The 18,384-nt window shown below is 36.5% G+C and overlaps 1 protein-coding gene across 1 annotated transcript in view; it reads left to right on the forward strand.

Annotated features, from left to right (window-relative positions):
* Positions 1–18,384, forward strand: part of LOC109098472 (phosphatidylinositol 3-kinase regulatory subunit gamma) — a 137,522-nt gene that overhangs the window by 65,893 nt on the left and 53,245 nt on the right. The window contains exons 5-7 of the mRNA XM_042758406.1: positions 5,700–5,831; positions 9,921–10,122; positions 12,786–12,871. Coding sequence (XP_042614340.1) covers positions 5,700–5,831; positions 9,921–10,122; positions 12,786–12,871 — 420 coding nt within the window. The remainder of the gene's footprint in view (positions 1–5,699; positions 5,832–9,920; positions 10,123–12,785; positions 12,872–18,384) is intronic.

Here is an 18,384-nt window from a genome sequence, read left to right on the forward strand (position 1 = left end):
GTGACTTTCTCAAATGAATGTCAGCAGACATCTCAGTGTTATTTACAACAGGCCAAACAACCGCCTAATATGAGGCCAAACAAAAAACAACAACAACAAAGAATTTGTTTCCCCGACTAGAAGGAATTGTTAAGATCTACAGAGTAAACACACACTAATTACATCTCTATTCTCCATGGAATTAATGTACTTAGGGGTGCATTTGAATTTAGAAGCCCATGACCTTTTGATAACTGTTCCTTTTTTATGCAACACAGTCACAGCTTTTACCACTGAATGAGTTGGGTTGCCTGCATGGCGCAGCTGAGTGAAAGATTAGATAATGTGGCAAATGGAATTGTGGTGAATCTAATTCCCTTAGGCAGAAAAAACACCAGTGTCTCACCTGTTCACATTTTTCAGCTTGAATCGTCATTATTAGATTTGATATGAAAACTTCACTTAAAATAAGTAGATCATTTGATGCAAACTCCCCATCCGCCCAACCGTAACCCTAACCCTAACCCCAACTCCATCCCCAAGGGACCATACCTGTCAACCCTCCTGTTTTTCCCAGGATTCTCCTGTATTTTACCATTCTATCCCACTATCATTACGTTTAGTTATCTTCCCGTGTTTCTCCCGTATTTTTTATATTTATATAAAAAATCCCACTGGGCATATCTTATATGTTTGCTACATTCGCCACCGGTAAAACTCCTGTAATTTACATGGCCCAAACCTCATTATATTAATAATCAAGTCAACAAATTCCAAGGTTGCCCAGTTGCCAGATCTTGTATGAAATGCATCCTTCTCACACAATCGACACGTACAAATTTCAACCCATTTGTCCCCTCAACTTGGCAACCTATAACAATGATGACTACCGCGGGAAGGAAAGGATCACTGGTAGAAAAGGGACAGGAGGAGAAGACTCAGGTGGTGCTCTGGTGAAAAAAAAAACAAATATACATGCAAATTGAGATATAGCTTACACTTCAAAAGGCTATGGTTTAATTGATTAAATATGAGCGCTGCAAGTTGCAAAATCAGGTGATGCGCTGCTTTGTTTCCTGCGGTTAATGGGGAAATGGCTATATTCCTGGCGAAGAGCGAAAGAATGAAGAGAGAATGAATTTGCATTTTTCAATAAGCCCTTCCGCTTTTTGTTTTAGTCCAAAGCCAAAAACGATCCTTATTTTTACACAGAAAACCTGCAGTTTGATATACAGACAGTTTAAATAATTGTTTGATAATAATTGTTTATATTAATACCCCCCACCCTCAGCCCTGTCTCCCGTATTTTGGGCCCAAATGTTGACAGGTATGCTTTTGACTACACAATAAGATAAATGAAACACCGCTACGTAAGACTTGAGGAAAACAAGGTTACATTTCCTACTCAATTTAATACAAACGTATGAAGTCGAATTCTTGTTTTTTGAACCACTATAATTCACACCTTTATTTTCCTGCACAGCCTATGCGAGATTTGTAGGTCAGTGCTTCCACAGGGACTAAGCCATCTGAAAATTTTTAACAGCAGATAATGACCAGCTGAGGCAGCTTTAGCCAGAGCCAGTGGTGACCTTTACCCAAAGGATCATGGTGATGACTCGTTTCAATGCTTTTAACTTACAGAACTAACCTCTAAAACCAATCTGTAGGTTTTCAGGCTATTATCACAACCTTTTGGTCTATCGCAATGTGACGTCTTTTCACACATTTTAAGCAGATACTATAGGGTCACTGTGGAGAGTAAAGCCTAAATGATCATTGATGATTATGTGTCCCAGTGACCAACAGAAGGTGCTAGGCAAAATAAACAAAGGCATGGTGGATCAATAGTTTTAGGCGAGACAGATTGGAGGGCTGGATTTGACAATGAGTTAAATTGATAGGCATGTAAATGGATGAACATGAGGGCTGTTGTCAAGATAGGGATGGGGCAAAAGCTTCTTGATGACCTAAACAAATCTGTTTGTAGTGGATTAGACACTTTACAAGCTGGGCATTTAGAAACACACTCCAACAATATATGGATCAAGTCAAGGGAAACAATCGATTTGGGCCACTGGTCGGCGAGAAATTAAAGATCGGCAGATGGGCATCCACTGGGAGGGTGATTAGAAAAATAAGAAATACATGTGGAAGCTCGGGGTGAACATCACAACCAGTAAATGGGATTCATTGAGAAACTGTGATCAATAGGTGGTAGTTTCTCGCATGACTGTTCCTCTGTGATAGGGGGACTTGGGATATGGAAAATCCCTGCACTAATCTAGCCTGATATTAGTTCAGCACAGTTTGTTAGCCACGTGAGTTTAATGTAGAAGAACACCATTTCTTTAGAGGCTTGATACGTTTTCTGAAGTGCAGTCAACATGATGACAAATGGTTCAGGCAGTCTTTTGAAAACTCTGATGAAAATGTAAGGTTTTGCCTACTCTTATGTTATTTTAAAAACTCATTCACACAGAAATTTATGTATGTATGTATTTATTTATTTGCCTTCCACTGCACTCACTTTCCATTGTTTTTCTTTGTAAACATGCCATACACAGATCATTGCGCTGTGGTCTGGCAATTTTTGTACTGTCTTATTCATGAATTTTGCATATTTTGGAATGCGTTAAAAGTTTAACTTGTAATAAAATCTGTCTCAAGACCTTCCAAGTTTTTTTTTTCACTGCATTTTATTAGTGACCTATAAACAGTGAAAATCTAAAATATTGCTTCTTAGTTTTCTGTCCTAATTTTTTTTTCAATTGCTCAAAATTTTACATTCAATATTATCATTGTATACTTTACCAAAGTACGTTCAAGAAAAAAGACTATCAACAAATAAAACTGTTTATTTTTAATGTTCAACATTTATTTATTTATTTTTCTGTTACTGTGATATGGGTGTATCAGGTAATTTATGGTCTATGATATCACCTGCTGCCATTGTCAGTCCCTCTCTAGCAGTTTGTTTTATATTTATCTGGTTCATCTGGAATACCCAGAATATCTTAAAGCTTTGCATTAGAAGCAGGCATAACGGCAGGTCAACAAACTAATCACATTTGGAGAGAAAGATGGTCATCAGCAAAGCTTAATTGGTTTTTGATTTCACTTGATCCTGATCACAGGGAAACTATTTTACAATTAGTCAGAGGGACGATCAATGCAATTACAATTTAGCCATAGAGGTCAGTCACTTTTCTGATGCTAAAATGGCATAGGATGTTGGAAAGCAGTAAAGAAATAAAGAGGTGAAGAGAGGTGAATGGCTTCAAGCACCTCCTCAGGTTTTCGTATGACACCTGTCCTCCTTCTGTTTCAGAGCATTCCTGGTGGTGTACATCTGCACAACTCCATTGTTAATCTCCATTGCTAATCTGTTAATGTTTTTCCAAAAAACCCTGATCTTTTTGAAGATGGAAAGTGTTGGCTGTAGTAGATTATCTCTTACCTTACAGGGCTGCATAGTGCGACATACAGTAGATGTAAAAATCAGTCTGTGTAATGAATACAGTAAGTAGCATGCGTGCAATACAGTTTTGCAATGTGTGACAGCCTGTTTACAAATCTGTTGTCAAACAAAAACATTCAGTGATATGTTTTTAGTCCAAATTCACTTAATAACATCAGTGAAGTGTTTGAAATAACTTCCATTTGTGTTCTGATGAGGTTTCATATCAGAGAATGAGGCAGAAATCATACTTTCATAGTATTCTACCAAAGTTCCATTAAGTATTCTATGGTCTTTGATTCTATACAGTGATAGAAGGCTAAGTCGATTAACATTGCATTATAAATACTTTATTCTTTTAAAAATACCCAAGATGGCTTGAAGAACACAGATAAACCACATTTTGTTGAAATTGTATGTTTATTGTATTTATGTTTCATCAGGTAAAACGTCTCTATCTGCATTTTACAGCTGGATGCCTTTGTCCATATAAGGGATTTCCTGAAACGTCATGAATTCTGTTGTTACATTTATTATTAAATTGAAACAGTGTAATTACAATAGTGATATTTCTTATTTTGTTTAATGTTTTTATATAGTAATAATATTAGAACATTATGTCCTGTTTAGGTGATGAACTGCAATACTTGTGGTTGTTTTTGGAGATGGTAACCAGTTTTATTTTTGTGCTACGATTGTGTGGCATGTGCTACAAACCTTTCAACCTCTGTAGCACCAGTGCTATATGCAAACAGAAGTTCACGTACAGCCCTGCCTTACATGTTTATTCCACTAAAGGCAGCTTTGAAGCTCTTGTTTTATGTTTAAATAGCCAGATCGCGATCTCGATTCAATCACCCACACAATCTTATTCCTAAATGACAACGATTCCTCTAAAATATTAAACCCTTGACAAGTACAATCGATGACACTGTTCAATATTTCTGTGTTACAAGCATTAAAATAATCAGAGAAATATGGGGATAAAAGTTCATAGTTTGTACATAAACACTGATTTCATCAGTAGCCACATGTAATGGGGTTGGTCTTTCTCAAGGGCTAAGCCCCTCATCTCTTCCGACCCTCGCAACACCCCTGGTCAGAAAACGTAAAGAGTTGTGAGAAAGTATGATGCGTATCAGACCCGCATCATGTTCAGCAGCGGCAGCTCTTTAAGCACCCAAAATAACCTAATAACCCAGCTGTTGTGATGTCTGTTAATCAAAGAACAAAAGAAAAAAGAGGAAAGCAATATCTTTTGTAGATTTAAGTATGCATCTATATTTAATTTCATTAAATAATGTTATTTTTATATTAGGTGAAAAAACATATCAGTGATCAGAATCAGAATGAGCTTTATTCACACAAGGAATTTGTCGTGGGTTTTTTAGGAGCTCTTGGTACAAACATACATATATGACAATTAGAACAGAAAGAACATTTAAATAAGCAAAACTAAGGAAAAACAAACTAACAAAAAAATTATAATAATAAGCATAATGTGGTTGCTGGATATGCAGCCGGGGTTTTTTTTTTTTTTTTTTCCCACTAAGGGCTTTTTCTGTTCAAAATCCTGTCCTTACTTTACCTAGACTAACCATTTATTTTCTGTTTTAAGTACAGAAAAGAGAGAGAGATGAATAATAAATGATTCATTGATGATTTTTTAAGATGAAGTCTCAGTAGCTACAGACTTTACTATCCAGATGTCCAACATGTGCAATGAATGTGTCAAAATTACTCACGCTTCTGATCCTCTATATTTTTCCTACATTATTCACTTTCTAAAAACATGTTTTCACTGTGCAACATCCTGCAGACATTGTGGATTGTACAGTAAGAACGTATTTATAAATCTGCAATTATGCCCAAACTATAAATGAAAAAGCTCTGATCTGAAATATGTGAGAGCTCTGTCTGTGCCTTTTACACATTTCCAATACATCAATATGCCATTATAATTTTAGCACAATGAAGGGCCTTTTAAAATTACTACTGTATAATTGCAGTCTTCCAAGCTGCCATTATCTGAGGCTTTGAGTTATTGACTGGGAGACTTCCACTCAAATTTACTCTCTTTGTTAAGCTTGTGACTGGATCATTGTCCCCAGAGGGGGCAGGAATGGTCAGGGGATCTGACCACCACTGTAAGTGAATTGTTAGGGTTTCACCAAGGGCACATGGTTTGGAAGGGTAAATAATGGAGAAAGCACTCTGGGTGCCTATAATTAACCATACTCTCTCTCTCTCTTTCTCTCAGACCCAGCAGCAGTGGACTTTGAGCAATATGAATTGTCCACATTGGCTGATACACTTAAGAGTTACATTCAGGACTTGCCCTGCCTGCTCATACCAGCTGCAGTGTACAGCGAGCTGGTCTACACTGCTCAGGGTAAGCTGTCCGCTGGAGACCAGCACAAAACATTTAAAGACCACCATTTTACGGTATATTTCTCAATTTCGCAATTGCTTTAAGTGAGGAAGTCGAGATTCACTGATAATCTCTTGAGAAACGGAGCAGTCTCCATTGGGTTTGTTTCTAAATTAGTCAGTGCTGAACTGTATCTCTAATGATCTAACTTTGTAAAAGTCTATGATGGAAGTAAATTTTGAAATAGAGAAAAGTATCACTTTTGTTATGCTTTTTGAAGCTTTTTTACTCATTTTTGGAGCTTGTAAACCTCAGTCTCCATTCGTTATTATTATCATCCAGAACAATTCTTCAAACAAGTCATAAAGGCTTGAAACTACATACGAGCTAGTAAATGATGTCAGAATTTAAATGATTAAATTCTCCAAGCTTAAAATGCACAACTAAAATGGGTGAGTATGTTTGTTCTCTTGGACATATTAATGCTCAAAATGGTCAGTTGGCAATTGGCAGAAGAGGCCTGAGAAAGGCTGAGAACGAAAGTAGTGTTACAGAAAGAGGCAGTGTGTGTGTGTGTGTGTGTGTGTGCGTGTGTGTGTGTGTGTGTATTAGTGGGGGCGATACTATGCCGGAGGGTAGGTTCGCACCATCTCTCTCTCTGACCTTGCTCTGCATTACACCCACTGAAAATGAAGCAAGCATACACAGAGTCTGCCCCATCTTTTAGACATGCCTGGATGCTTGTAAGTGTTGCCTGACTTTGTAAGGACAAACAGAATTATGTAAGCATCCTCACTGAGTACTACTGCATCATGTTTCTGATGCCTGAAAATTCTTGGGGCCTTGAGACAACTTATCCTTAAATACACTGGTTGAATAGTATTTAATGATATGCAATGCAAAATGCTTATTTTCCTCTTTAAAATATCTAAACGTTGCTTAAGCTGCCAAAAAAAAAAGCTGCTGTTTTCTGAGAATATTTCTTAAAATAAATGTATTTTCCATAGCTTATTGACAACTTTTTTATGTTTTAAGCATGAACCTTCTATGTAATATATATAATTTTCAAATCTCAGCTAAATGTATATTGTTTTGAAGGCATTTAGGTATTTTTATTGAAAATGACAAAAATACATACTAAGATAAATCTTGGCAGTTTTATTATTTATTTATTTACTTACTTTCTTTAATTTTAGGATTTCAAGGAGTGATCTTCTTTCTGACTAAACCTATTTGTCTGTTGTTCATACCTTCAATCTGTGATGTATTCATTCATTGTCCTGACTGATTTACACGATTGGTCCCATAGAGTGGGATTGTCTTAGATTGTCTTATACCTAATAATTAAATTTCCCGTCTTCGGTTCTGCTGGCGCTGATGTGTAAGTTACTTGAATTAATATTGCAAAGAATTCAAAGAATAAAACTAATATTAGTTTTGCGATGCAGTGAACGAAAAAAGGCTATGACTCACTATAATGTACTTGGGGTTATAATACATTTTGTATTGTGCCAATCAGTCTTCAAGTGCAAAGTCACTATAGGATTTGCCATATGGCATATTCAGCACAAACCGTTCAAAGAATCAATGGGCTATTATGGCAAATAAGCTTTCCTGGAAAGTCCCTTTGTCACGGGGTGCCCTTAACAATGCCAAACTCTACCTCCTTCTTGCCTGGATTAAATCCATTTAACTGTGAAATCAAGCATGCTTTTGTTTGATATCCTTAATTTAATCAACACACCAATTTAATCTATGAATTTTTGTATATCATGTTATCCAAAACTCCAGGAGTTTTATGATGCATGTGGAGTATAATGATGCAGGTTAGAAAAACTTAATTCATTTCAAGCTTTAATCTTAACACAAATCAACTTGACAAATCATTTTTGCATCCTAACACATAACAGTTCTGTTAAGTAGAAGAAAAGTGCATTAAGTCTGGGGGCATGGGTGTCTGTTTGTGTCTGTGCATGTATTATTGAGTGTATGCATAGAACTTGTATAGATAGAAACCCTCTTAGATCAATGGTCAGTGAGTCTCAGGCCAAGGTCAAAGTACTGACCCATTTTCTGATCGGCAGATTGCCAGGCATTCATCATTTGACACCCTGCCACCCACTGCTCATAACCTTTGACCTCTTAGCATTTATCTTCTATAAGCACTATGGGAGAAGCGCCTTAACCAGCCAACACCTTAATGGCTTATTTCATACTCATAATTCATGCAGGAAGTGCGGTTCGCATGGGATTGAGTCTGTGTGTTTGTTGGGGGATATGAGAGCAGCTTTTAGGCAGTAATCTTTACTTACATTGAAAGTTTTGACAGGTAAGATTTACTGAGTGTTTTGCAGGACTGGCCTGTCTGCAAGCTGACATCATTGACACTGAATTATGAATATTATTTAGAAACAAACTTAATTTATTTCAAATGAACAAATATGAAAGGGAAATAATGTGTACATGTTAAACATTTTCTCAAAGGATGAAGAAAACTTACTATAAAACAAATTTATGTTAATACTGTGATTTGTAGCATGACATTTTATTTATTTTCAACCACCTACACAAAAACAAATAAAAGAATAATATAATATAATATAATATAATATAATATAATATAATATAATATAATATAATATAATATAATACAATACAATACGATACGATACGATACGATACAATACAATATAATATAATAATGTCTACATTTGGCTTACAATCACAATTACCAAGAGCATATATGAGGTCACATAAATATAAATTTTTTTATTTATTTTTAAAACCTTAATTTGTGTTTTGTTATGTATTTATCTATTTAAACATATACTGTAATATTATATATTATATAATAAATTTATTAAATATTTAATATGAATAATATATACAGTATTTGTATAGAATAATAATTGCAGACAATGCATGCATTATTGTCTCAATTAATTAAATTCATGCATGTTTGTTTTATTTAAACATATATTATAATACATTTATATGTGTGTGTGTGTGTGTGTGTGTGTGTGTGTGTGTGTGTGTGTGTGTGTGTGTGTGTGTGTGTGTGTGTGTGTGTGTATGTATGTATGTTTTTTTGGTGTACAATCATAATTGTCGACATTGTCTCTATGAATTAAATTCTTTCATTTTTGAAGTCCTTTAAGATTGCATGTGGAAAAGCAGATAGAAAATTTTGTTTAAAAGAGATGTTGGTGTACTTTTTTCTATCAATTATGGTAGCAGTTATTCATCAAATGATGGTGACTAGAGTTATTATCAGGCATACATTGTGAATAAACAGCAGTATCAGCATTTCATTCTTAAAGAACCCCCCCCCTCCCCCCCCTGTTCTGTACTTTCCAGACTGGAACATATCTTGCATTGATATCCGGACTGTATCTGTGTTCTTTGGCTGATGAAGGCAAATATCCATTGTGTGTAAGGGACTTAGGGATGAAATGCTCATATCTTAGCTCTGTCACCAGGGTATACTTTAGCTCAAATAAGCCAGAATCACAGATGCTGGCCTTTTTGCTGTGGGAAACCTCATCTCAAAGGAGCTCATCAATATGTTGGAAGCTGTTGCAATAACTGCATTGTCCTTGTGGGTGCTCATAGACAGTGGAGTCGAGGGCAATGTTAGGCTAGCACTTTTACTCCTGGTGAGCTGATTTTTCAGTCCCAGGTCATGGGTATTGTAATGTACCCCAAAGTTCAATGCTGCTGTCTGAGTTCAGATGAGTTACACCTATATTATTAGAACCACAGGTTGGATATTTAGCCTTGTTAGTCCCTGCTGGTAGATGTCGGTACTGCATCATCTGGCTGCTAAATGCATCTTCTAAATGCTAAATGCATCTCCAATGACAACCATTCAAAATTATCAATGTATTCTATTTAGAATTCCTTTAAATCACAAATCAAAGATATTTCCATATGTAATAGTAGAAGTGCAGTGTCAAATTTATTTTTGTATGTAAATTATTCTCTGTCTGCTTCCATTTCCCATCATAGATCAAGATAGTCAATAAGGGCTTGAAGCTGTGTGTTTTTGTGGTGTCATCAGCTCAATTTGAAAGCCCTTTATAACATACTCTCTCTCTCTCTCTCTCATAGAAACCCAAAGCATGGAGGAGTGTGGACAGCAGCTGAAAAGAATCCTTGACTCTCCCAGTGTCCCTCAGGCTAACCACCAGCTCCTGGTTCATCTGACCCGACACCTAAGTAAGGTGGCCCAAAGTGGGGGAGCAGCTCAGGCAAGCCCCAGGCTTCTGGCCCTGGCCTACAGCGAGGCCATCTTCAAAAACAACCACTTCAGGTACTGTAAATAACTTCTTGTGAACTGAAATCTACAATCATAACAAATTTTCAAATACACTTCCATTCAAACGTTTAGGGTCAGAGAGATGTTTTTGAAGTCTCTTATACTCACCAAGCCTACATCAAAAATGAAGTGAATGAAAATGAAACAGTAACATTGTGAAATAAAACTACAAATTAAAACAACTATTTTCTATTTTAATATATTTTAAAAATTTAATTTATTACATTGATAGCAAAACTGAATTTTCAGCAGCCATAAATCCAGTTTTCAGTGTTACATGAGGTATTATTATCAATGTTGAAAATGGTTGTGCAGCTCATATTTTTGTGGAACCGTGAAACATTTTTTAAGAATTCTAAGATGAATAGAGCATTCAAAAGAACAGAATTTATATGAAATATAAATATATATATATATATATATATATATATATATATATAAGTTTTTTAATCAATTTAATGCATCCTTGCTGGAAAAAACTGTTGTGTGCACTGTAAGTTTTTTTCGAAGTTGTAAATAAAAAGATTCTTGATGTACATTTTATAAGAAAATACTATTTCAGTCTTTCTACTTAAAACTTTTATGTTTCATTCAATTTGATACTTGACGTTTTTTTTTATAATTATTTGTGAGTGAAAATTGTTTCATAGTAAATATTTTTCAGTGTATATGCAGAATAAGGGGCTGTAAAAAAAAAGCCATTTTTTATGGGTGTAAAATTATGGCAAATTATATAACAAAATAAATAACTGTAACTTGTGTCTGAGTAAAAGTCATTACCTTTCTAGACTGGCTGCATCACAATGAAAATATGTTTGAGCTTTATCATATTTATAAAAGAAAGATACAGCTTTACAATTCTCTCCGGAAAAATCATAGCTCCTGGAGGCGCGCTGTGGGCGGAGCTAAAGAGTAACGAGCACTTGAGCAACGAATGCCAACAAAACAGACATTTGATGCCGTTTCACTGACCGACTGCAGTTCTGAATCATGACCAGGATCTTTTATACAGCTGGGACTGCTCCATCTTTCAGTATCAAACGATGTGCAAATCCAGCGTCGAACTGGGCCTTGTTTATAAAACATTCGTAACAAACACACTTGTGAAACTCCATTGCTGCCCCAGAAAAACAAACTGCATCCACTGTTTACATAATGCTGGGTTCTTTAGGAAGCCGAACTAAGTTATCTTTTTCTTACAACCAAAAACACACTTCTTTGGAAACATTCTTCCAGAGTGAGTCCCATGCAGCGCTGCCGCCGGATGATGCGCGTTGATGGGTGTGATCTCGCTCTCGCTTGTCGATGCGTTTTTCCAGGAGAAATGCCCATATAAGGAGTTCCACCCTCGTCTATGTCATGAAGAGCCACGATCGAAAAAAACTCTCAGAAACTTGTATGAAGTAAGAAGTACGAATTTTGGCACAGAAATACTCCGTCATGCGTCCAAATTGTTTTTTTAAACTTTGTCCATGCTTAGCTTGAGAATCCAACTCTTTAACATTGTAAACAACTCTGAATGCATGAAACAGCATTGTACCCCACCTTTAAGCAGAAAGCTCAGTTGAGCATATGTCATACCCTATCTTTATTTCCCTAGTTTAATTAAAGTGGAGAAAAGAGATGAGGGAGCTGTTATTCCTGATCTGTCTCTCAGCCCACTGTAAGACAGCCATTAATGGTTGCTGCTCCAATACAATCTCTTGAGGAACAGCACATAACATAAAACAGATGGGAATGCTTATTAAAATGTGTTGCACTATGTTACAATCCCTTGTACTTGTACCAGGAGTGAATGTTGATAACTCACTATTTATGTAACCTGACTATTATTATCTACCAGACCTCTGTATCAGATTTTAATACATGATCATATTGGTGTTGCACCTTTATTAACTATGGAATAGATTTTTTTACAAAATTTAAACAGATAAATAGATTATGACATCACACCCTCTATAAAGTGCCCTCCTGAATGAAGGACTTTAGTGCACATAATAAAGAGTAGTGTGCAAGTGAGTCACTGCTAACTCAGTCAGCACAGTGTAGTCCATTAAGTCGCCTCACTCTTGTTCGATTGTGAGCTGCTTTCCTGTTCCTCTGCCAAGAGACTCCAGTGGGACTTTCCCTGCTTTTAGCAGCCTGTCAATTGTCTTATGGCTCTGGGGCAGTTCAGGGAGAGAGAGGGAAAGGAGGGAGAGAGAATGCATTATGCCTCAAACCGTCATTCCTGGTTGGACATCAGCTACACACACTACCTGAGGTCATTGAGGCATCACAGGACCTGAATTACAGCTGAATGCATAAACAAAATGAACATTCGCCTCAAAAAATCAACAAGCATAAACAAGCAGTCAGTTCATCTGTGGATCAGCCTCTGCAACCCAAGGCATGACTTATTTTTATGACCAACTTGATTCCTTTTGTGTGTGTGTGTGTGTGTGTGTGTGTGTGTGTGTGTGTGTGTGTGTGTGTGTGTGTGTGTGTGTGTGTGTGTGTGTGTGTGTGTGTGTGAGAATGTAAGTTTCACCTTTTTTTTTGTCTGAACTTTCCATGTTTCATGACTTGCAGTTATTAGAGCATTTGTTTAGGTTCAACGGCACTTTTCACCATGGCGTGACTATATACTTAATCTTAAAATGTCTCTCTCTCTCCAGTGCGGATGTAAACCCAGAACATCATGTAAAAATTCTTGAGGCACTTATCATGGTTGGAGGCCTAGTGGAGATACAAGCTGCTCCAGGTAGGACATCAACTGAGGTTCTCATTTTCTTAATCTTCTTGAGTATAGGTTTGTCTTCTTGGATGATCTTTTATTTGTCAACCTTGTATATTTTTAAAAACTTGCTTTTGGGACTATGTGATTGTAAGCTTATTGCATCACCCCAGGCTTCAGATTTTGAGAATCCAGTGTGTTTTTATATTGATTGCTAACTTGGTAATTATCAAGAACAGTGTTAAAAAATAGCTTAAACCAGCCTAAGATGGTTGGCTGGTCTTAGCTGGTTTTAGCTGGTTTCCCAGCCTGATCTATCTGGTTTTAGCTATTTGTTCCAGCTGGTCTCCCAGCCTGACCAGCTAAATAAGTGGCTAAATCCAGCATGCTGACCAACTTTGACCAGGCTGGATGACCTGCTAAAACCAGCCAACGAGCTTAGGCTGGTTTTAGCTGTTTTGTTTTGTTTTCCAGCAGGGAATAATATTAATTACCTATTCATTTTTTCTGGTAGATTTTGTCCAAACAAGTCATGTTTCTATGTCTTTGAGGGTGGAATTTTTTTTTGAAGGAGATGTGAAAGTAGCGTCTTCTGTGGATGTAGGCCTAAATGTGTGTTTAAGGAAAAGAGGTTGAGAAAAGTGATTGGTTGATGAGTACTTAGTAAATGCTTATGATAAAATAATGAGTAATAGTTCACAATACTTGCATCTATAGGTACTTGCATTGATGCAGCTTTTTTACTCCACTCAGACCTGGTGAATTTTTGTTGTTTTGGATCTTCTGGCTTGACACTCCAAACAGTGAATCCAAGAATCCAAACATTGAGTTTCAGTCATTGAACTTCCTGCAACATAATATAAATGAATACAGGCCTATTAGATGTCGGCAGATAGTCTAGAGTCCCAGGCAGTCCTACAAGGTTAACATTAGCTTCAGCTTTTTGTGATAAAGTGCATTAAATGTGAATTATATCAGTTCAGCACAATAAAATACAGTGGAGGATTTATGGTTTCCATTTTGATGCACTTAAGCAACTAACTCTGAGCAAACCTGAGCAATTATGAATGATGTACATTCATTTCTGAATTTGCAGTACAGCGTTTTTGGATTTGTAAACCAGCAAGCATGGATAAACATATTGGTTCACAACAAATCAAGTACTTTAATTCACAATGTAACATATTTTTGTTTGTAACCAATTTCACTGACACTCAAAGTACTCTTAGAAGATAGAATTCAGTGATTAAGTTTGTCAAAATTCATTTGAAAACGTAATTGGAAACGTTGGTCAACACAGTCTTTGACACAGAGGCTCATTTTGGGGTGAGGTAGACTATAACTTAGAGCTAATAAATGCACCACCCATGGACACATACATAGATTTATGGGGCCTGGTGTGACCTTCTCTTGCTGCTGCGGGGTCATAGCCTTAGCCCCAAAGCAAGACTAGATGTAATGATATCAGTAGCAAGCTTGAGCCTTACTTAGAACTAACATGGTTGTGGTCAGAAACGTTTACCCCTAAACTATATTTGGTGATCTAATTCGATTGGCTGTCATATACACTAGTGTTTAAAAGTTTGGGTTGATAAGATTTTTTATGTTAATGAAAGAAATGACTTCAATCATGATTCTCTGATAAATGGAAAGTTCAAAAGAACAGCTTTTTTTTTACATTGAAAACTTTTTAACATCTTTACTGTCACTTTTGATCAATTTATTGCATCCTTGATAAATAAAATTAATTTATTTCAAAAGAAAATCTTATTGACACTTTTTGAACAGCAGTGTAATAACTTTCAGTTTATAAATATAAACATTTGAAACAATAGAAAAGTTTTATTCCACTTGCATATTATACTACAAGCCCTTGAACATCCTTGTGAATTTGTGTGGATAAATTAACTCTGCAGAGACTGTGAGTGTAGGCTCTCCTTCCTAATGGTTTCATCATCTCTTTCACTAAAGGCTACATTAACAGGAGTCAGAGGGCAAAGGAACTTGGATGGGAGGTATATGAGCAGAGTGAACCTCTTCACAGCCTAAAATGTGATTTATACAAAACACAAAAGAACAACTAGAGCAAAAAATAGGTTAGAACGCATCCATTCGCATCATAACCCATCAGCTTATGTATGACTTCCTTTTTCGGAGGCAGCCAGTAATGTACCTAGAGTGCTTTAGCAAACAACTGACCCCTCCTGTGCCTCCAGCTCTCTAGTTTGGCCCTAATATGTTCCAGCTTGGTAAAGTTTGTTGGCAAAACATTGCGTTTTAAGAGAGCGTCCACGTCCGGCTCACTCTCTCTTGGATGACTGCACTTGTCAAATGCTGATGGATTCACTGTGGCTGTTAGCATGGGCTCTAGAGAGAAAGTGAGAGAGGAAACAAAAAGGAAAGTGGGCAAATACAAGTAAGCAAGGAGTAGGGAATGACAAATACAGTTTAGGAAAGGTCACAGCCACTCTTATGGTATTTATGTCACAGTCAGGGACTTCTGTGCTTGCATATTATGGAGAAACAACAGAAAAATTGAAACTTTTAGAGCATTTTTGAACTTGTATATGAGTCATATTTCAAAACCTAGTGAGCATTTTAAGGCATCATGTACACTTCTGTTCCGGTTCACAGACTAAAGCTGCATGTATTTAATCAAAAATACAGTACATTCTGTCGTTAAATTTAAACATTTAAACTTATTTTAAAAGTTTTAAAAACGTAAACTGTTTCATTCTAAAATGCTGATTTGCTGATAGAAATTTCAAATGAGCAGCATTTATTTGAAATATAAATCTTTTGTCATTTTAATACCACTTATTAATAAAAGATAGATCAGTGTGATTAAAAAATGATTATTCGAACTAAGCGTATGCTATGTATGTTTATTGTGGGGTATCATATTGTTTGCTTTCTAACACCAAACACATGTTAAATCTAATCAATCAATGTAAAAATTTAAAGTGTAACAGTTTTTAAAGAGTTTAGCATTAGTATGTTGCTAAGTTGCTTTAAAAAACAGACACCTATGTAGGCAGTAGAGAGTGAGGCAGCTTGCTAGGTTTTGGAAACAGATCAACCAAGCTATCTCAAGGCCATGGCCTGCTGTTTTTCTCTTTCGTTTTTACTCAACCATTCTCTTTCTCTTTTAGCAGTGTGCTGAGCTGACACATTAAAAAAAAAAAAAAATTTTTTTGCTTTGATTGAGGGAGTGCTTATTTGTTTTGTGTTGAAAAGTCCAATCTATCTGCTCTCTCTCTCTCTCTCTCTCTCTCTCTCTCTCTCTCTCTCTCTCTATGTATAATTCTCTGTCCCTCCTAGCCTTTGTTTCCCATCACACAAAGCTGTTTTCGGTCATGCCCTCAAGCACTGACTTTAACCTCCAGATATACACAAGCACACATGCATATGTTCTCTCCTGAGGTCATGTTGCAGCCTCATGGAATTCCCCACTGGCTGACCTGGTGTCCCAGATGACCCAGTGAAAATGACCAGTGCTTTCTTCCGCAGCCTCTCAGCTGCACACAATCACATGCTTCAATGTACCATGTAATAATCTTTGAGCTGCTCTCTCTGTGGCCTTTGTTCCACAGCTCTTTTTTTTCCTTCCTCTATCTTCATCCAACTAAGGTCATTTGCAAGCACAAGCTCAAATTTGGCATTCTGCTTGGTCATACAGGCCTCAAGCCTGGTCATTATGGGTATTTGTAGCATTGAAGCCTTGAGAATGGGCAGTTAACATGAGAGTACATGAGGTGAGGCATAATGAATATATTTATAATGCTTAGGATTGCTTTTTTACTGTATATTTTACGTGATATTAGTGTCAGGCTGTCCTCACGTGCCATGGACTAATTCATCTGAGCTTTAATGCTTAAGAAGAACAGATGCTCTCTCTTTCCCCCATTCTCTCTCTTGTTCCCTGGCTTTCTCTTACTGATTATACCATTTCTTCATTAAAGAGATAGCAATCTTATTAAGGTTGCCTCAGTTGCACTATAAAACACATTAATCTTCCTTAAAGGATCCCCTGCCTTCTCCTAGCGCAGGGCGCATCAAGCTCTGATTAAAATGACGTGGACGATCTTAAGCTGTTTAGCTAGTTTTACCTCTGTTGACAAGGTGAGTAGAATTAGCCACAGCTGATGTGTGACGTTGTTCTAGATTGCATGCATGTTCGCATTATAAAAACAGGGAGGGTTAATGTAAATTGTGACCATGAATAAAAATATATTTGCTATAATTAAATCATCAGCGTACTTACACTGTTGTTTTTTTTTATGTCAAGCTAATTTTAACTACTATAAACTAACCTACAAATAAATCCAAAAGAAAAAATACTATTTTTAAATTAAAAATAAAAACATGCTTTATTTATTAATAATTCTTTTTTTCAAATGAGCACATCCCCAAATGTCCCCAAAGGGAGGAGCGAGGACACTCATTACTATCTGCCCAGTACTTTTACACACATTAAAAATGATAGAACAACGTCTACACATAAAAATCCATAATGTCCAGCACAGACAAGAAAGACTCCGATTTGGGGATCGTTTAAGTGCTATACTGTAAAAAAAAAACAAAAAAAACATTGGCTTTAGTATCTAGTATGTCTGCACATTGACTGTGATGAGCTGTTATTTGTACTTATACCAAGCATTCAATGCTTCATTTGAAATGGCACAATAATGCAAGTTCAAAATAGCCCTAACTTTCTTTTAAATGTTTATTTCACAAAAATAATTTGAATGAGAATGCTTCTGGCACTGCAATACCCAGTCTGCATTTATTCACCATCACCTTATGAGAACCCTAAACTGTGCTTTCTGATAGACAACATGGCCAAGGGCACAGCTATGTTACTGTTTATGTTTGTCTTGTTATCGGTAGCTGTGCATTAGCAGTCCTTAGGTTTCCCTCAAGGTCTGTTTCATGAGTGTTTCTCTACCACCAGGCTGTTTTTTTTTTTTTTTTTTTAATGAGCAGATGATTTTAATCCTAATCATTTGGCCTGACAGTCCTTCTGTTGTGCTGAGGCAGTAATTCTACTTTATATGTATCTGGCATACACACACGTGAACTTGTCACTGCCAGCTTAGCTGCTCACATATGCTGTGTGGTTTTGAAATGAGAGACTTTCCATTAAAAAGTGACCCAAAAACCATCAATACATTACACGTTGTTAGGGATGGATATGACCAGCGAAGCTGCTATCTCAGGCTTAGCTAAGATTTGTCTGTTTCTAAAAGCTTCAGTCTGATTGTGTACACAGTGACTGACCCAAGGTCAGTATATGAGTTGGGAAAGCTTAGGGTCTGTGCTCCTTAGACATGCAAAGCTCATTATCATGGAGACTGGTTTACATGTACGTACTTCAGTTGTATATGTTTACCCAGAAATTATGTTGACGCACTTAATGAATTTACATTGGTTCCTCTGCCATCAGCTTACTGCTTACTTCATCGCCTCTTATCCAATTATGTGTTTGCTCAGCCATGACATCATATGCTGTACACATGAGGATTTATTTGGTCAGATTT

The sequence above is a fragment of the Cyprinus carpio genome, chromosome A6 (assembly GCF_018340385.1).
Source record: "Cyprinus carpio isolate SPL01 chromosome A6, ASM1834038v1, whole genome shotgun sequence".
In the NCBI taxonomy this organism is placed as follows: Eukaryota; Metazoa; Chordata; class Actinopteri; order Cypriniformes; family Cyprinidae; genus Cyprinus; species Cyprinus carpio.